The sequence below is a fragment of the Penaeus monodon genome, chromosome 31 (assembly GCF_015228065.2).
Source record: "Penaeus monodon isolate SGIC_2016 chromosome 31, NSTDA_Pmon_1, whole genome shotgun sequence".
In the NCBI taxonomy this organism is placed as follows: domain Eukaryota; kingdom Metazoa; phylum Arthropoda; class Malacostraca; order Decapoda; family Penaeidae; genus Penaeus; species Penaeus monodon.
The window spans coordinates 20,927,144-20,930,154 of NC_051416.1; the positions used below are offsets into that span (position 1 = coordinate 20,927,144).

A 3,011-nucleotide genomic window follows, 5' to 3' on the forward strand; every position below is an offset into this window, starting at 1 on the left:
GTTATACTTTAGGGTCTCTTTAGTTGGCATTTTATTGAAATAGTCAAGATCAGCATTGAGAGACAGTACTGACTACTTGAGAAAGGTCAAAAGCTCTTAAGATTGCTGGTTGTACTAACAAGATGAACCAAATTTAGTTGCTCACGCATTCACCCCAGTGCTGCTAAGCCATCCTTACTTTCTCCTTATAACTGTTGCAAGCTATATTTTACAGAATATATGATCAGGTATAAAGGTAGATTATATGATAAAAAACAATTGAAATTTAAAAAAAATCTTGTCTCACATAATAAGATTCCACATTCTATTATATTTTCATTACACCCACCATGTGTGGATTATCATATTGAAGTTATATGTGTGGGAAGTCAGGGTTATAAAGGGTTTAAAAATGTGACTACAACAATTTACTTTAATATCTCCTTTTCATTTTTAAGCAGTATATGTGTCATACATAGGTAAAAATTGCAAAATGAGAGATTTTTTAAAAATGATTTATACCTACATAAAGTAAAACTGTAGGGAACTTTACATCAGAGGTTTTGTGTAATTATACACAACTGATGAATGTGCTTGATTTTAACTTATCAACTTCTGGACTTAATTTGTGAATGAAAACTATCTTACTCCTAGTTCATAAGTACTACAACGTAACCCTAGTCTTCTATAAAGGTACACATTTAAAAGCAATTCATTTATATTATAAAATAAGTAGAACATTAAGATTTATTTTCTGTTTCACAACAATATGTTTTCGTTTTGTAAAACACTCAAAGTTTGGTATCTTTGCATTCATGTGGATTAAAGTGCACTAAGTAAAGTGTATGAGATACCACTAGGGTATAGACGGACATAAGGAAAAAGACAGGTTCTTGAAAATTGGATTTATCAAAGATATCCTGTAAGTTTTAGAGGGAAAAGAGCAGCAAGAGAGAATAACTTACATAAAACTACCCAAAAGATTATATAGTGGTACAATGCACACATGGCAAGCAAGGGCTCTGCTACCTGAATTTTACAGTAAAGTTCTATAAAGTGTGACGACTCCATGAAATATCTGGAAAATTTACACACACATAACCTAATTGTGCCTTTGCATTTTACAACAGTAAGAGAAGATGTTGTAGGAAGATCATGAAACTTTTCAACTGCACTTGTTTTTGTAGCCATAAAATCAACTCTGCAATGATGATAGTGCCTCTTCCACTAATGCGTTTATGCTTATGATGCCATATATAAGCTAGAATAGCCAAAAATGGCAAAGATGGTGCACATTAGAGTAATTAAGAAGGGGAACATAATCTGGGAAGCAGCATTCACTTTCTGTGCCATAATGAAACCCTTGGTGTCACTTCGCTCATGTGAAGACCATGCAACTTGGATGGGACTGTGCTTGACAGATTTGTTCACAGGGGGAGCTCTCATTCCACAGAGGTTTTCAATGATAGTGTGAATAACAACAACCAAGAAGTCGATGACAATGAGAGACATGAACCAGCCATCGATGACTTTGAAATAAGCCGTCTTGGGAATGGACTGGCTCATTTGGGTGAAGAGCGTTGCCAGCACCAGCATGGACGTCAGGGAAATCACGATGCGGTCCTGTGAAATCAGGGGATGTCACTGAGTTGTCATACATGTGTAATAAGAAAGTATTAAGCTATATGTTAACTCCTTACTCTTGGACAGTGTGGAAACTTTTTCAGCTTTGTTGAGCTGACATCAACAGAACAATCAATCCATATCTGATCGTCTATAAGAAAAAAATTTAGTAAACTGATAATACTGATATAAAAGACAAGTATTTGGATCTTTGCTAGAATATTCTTAAAAGATTACCCATGATAGAAAATAAGGTCATTTTTAGCAGCTTATAAAAACTACTTAACATTGCATTACCTGAAAATCATTGAGCTGGAAATAAAAGGTGAGATAACAGATGATTGCCATAAGGAGGGTCGGCACTATGACGTTGGTGATATAGAAAGTGTACTGGTTCTGGAATTCAATCTCCACCTGCAAAACATAACCATTAGTTTCCTTGACCCATAATTACAACTGGCATATGACCCCACCTTAATTAAAAAATGGCACATGGGCGTTTGTTTGTTTTGTATTTTCCACAACTACTTGCATACAGCAAAAATAAAAACTGTCTCGGCAAGATACCTGAAGACTCGACATGAACTGGTTGGTTTCACCAACAGTCATAGTCTCATTTACAATCTCGTACTCAAGTAGTTCCCTTGTAGCTTCCATGGAGATTTCACCCTGTTTGTAGAGTATGAGGTAATTAGATAAGGCCAGAAGTATGTTCACCTGCTATTTATCCTAATGTGTATTTTAATGTGCAGCTTTTGGAATGCGTTGATGAAATTCATGAATATATGTATATTTCGGGTAAATTCTGCCCTGTTAGTCCTAAGACCCAATTTATAATTACTCGTTTTCCTCATGTTTTTTTCATATATTATGTCACGAAAACCCGAGATAGTACGGGTATTTAGGGGAGTGTTTCAGTCACGCCAGGTTTAGAAGCCACACGTATACAAAACCAAATTACATCTCTTTCATATGTAATATCACGGCTCACCTTTTGCAGAACGCCTATTTCTGGGTTATCATAATAGCTGAATCCCAGTTGACATTTCTGTCTGTCAAAGGGATAGTTGTGTAGTCGGAATATGCACATAGCCTCTATTCTCACTACATAAATAAGTAGTAGGGTATTTTCACTGCCTCTGTAGAGAACATCTGGAAATTAAACACGTGTTACTTTTATATGATTTTTTTTAAGTCTTGGTTGTGAAGAAACTTATATCTTAACCATTATGTATCATATTTTAATTCCGAACTTGATATAGACCGCAATTTCCATCTCCTGTAAATAGTCCATTATCTGTCTCATTCTCTGTTTGTAATTCTATGCGTTCGTCTTCAGTCTTGCATTCATTATTTCTGAAAGAAAAATTCTCTTTCTCTATCTTGTTTTCAGTTTTTGGTCCAATTTC

At 35.1% G+C, this 3,011-nt stretch overlaps 1 protein-coding gene across 1 annotated transcript in view; it reads right to left on the reverse strand.

The window, feature by feature from the left end:
• Positions 1–1,221: 1,221 nt before the first annotated feature.
• LOC119592925 (acetylcholine-gated chloride channel subunit acc-1-like) overlaps positions 1,222–3,011 on the reverse strand; it is a 5,761-nt gene continuing 3,971 nt past the window's right edge. Inside the window, exons 2-6 of the mRNA XM_037941816.1 lie at positions 2,594–2,754; positions 2,170–2,271; positions 1,900–2,016; positions 1,680–1,745; positions 1,222–1,602 (exon numbers count right to left, since the gene is read on the reverse strand). Of these exons, the coding sequence (XP_037797744.1) occupies positions 1,222–1,602; positions 1,680–1,745; positions 1,900–2,016; positions 2,170–2,271; positions 2,594–2,754 (827 nt within the window). The remainder of the gene's footprint in view (positions 1,603–1,679; positions 1,746–1,899; positions 2,017–2,169; positions 2,272–2,593; positions 2,755–3,011) is intronic.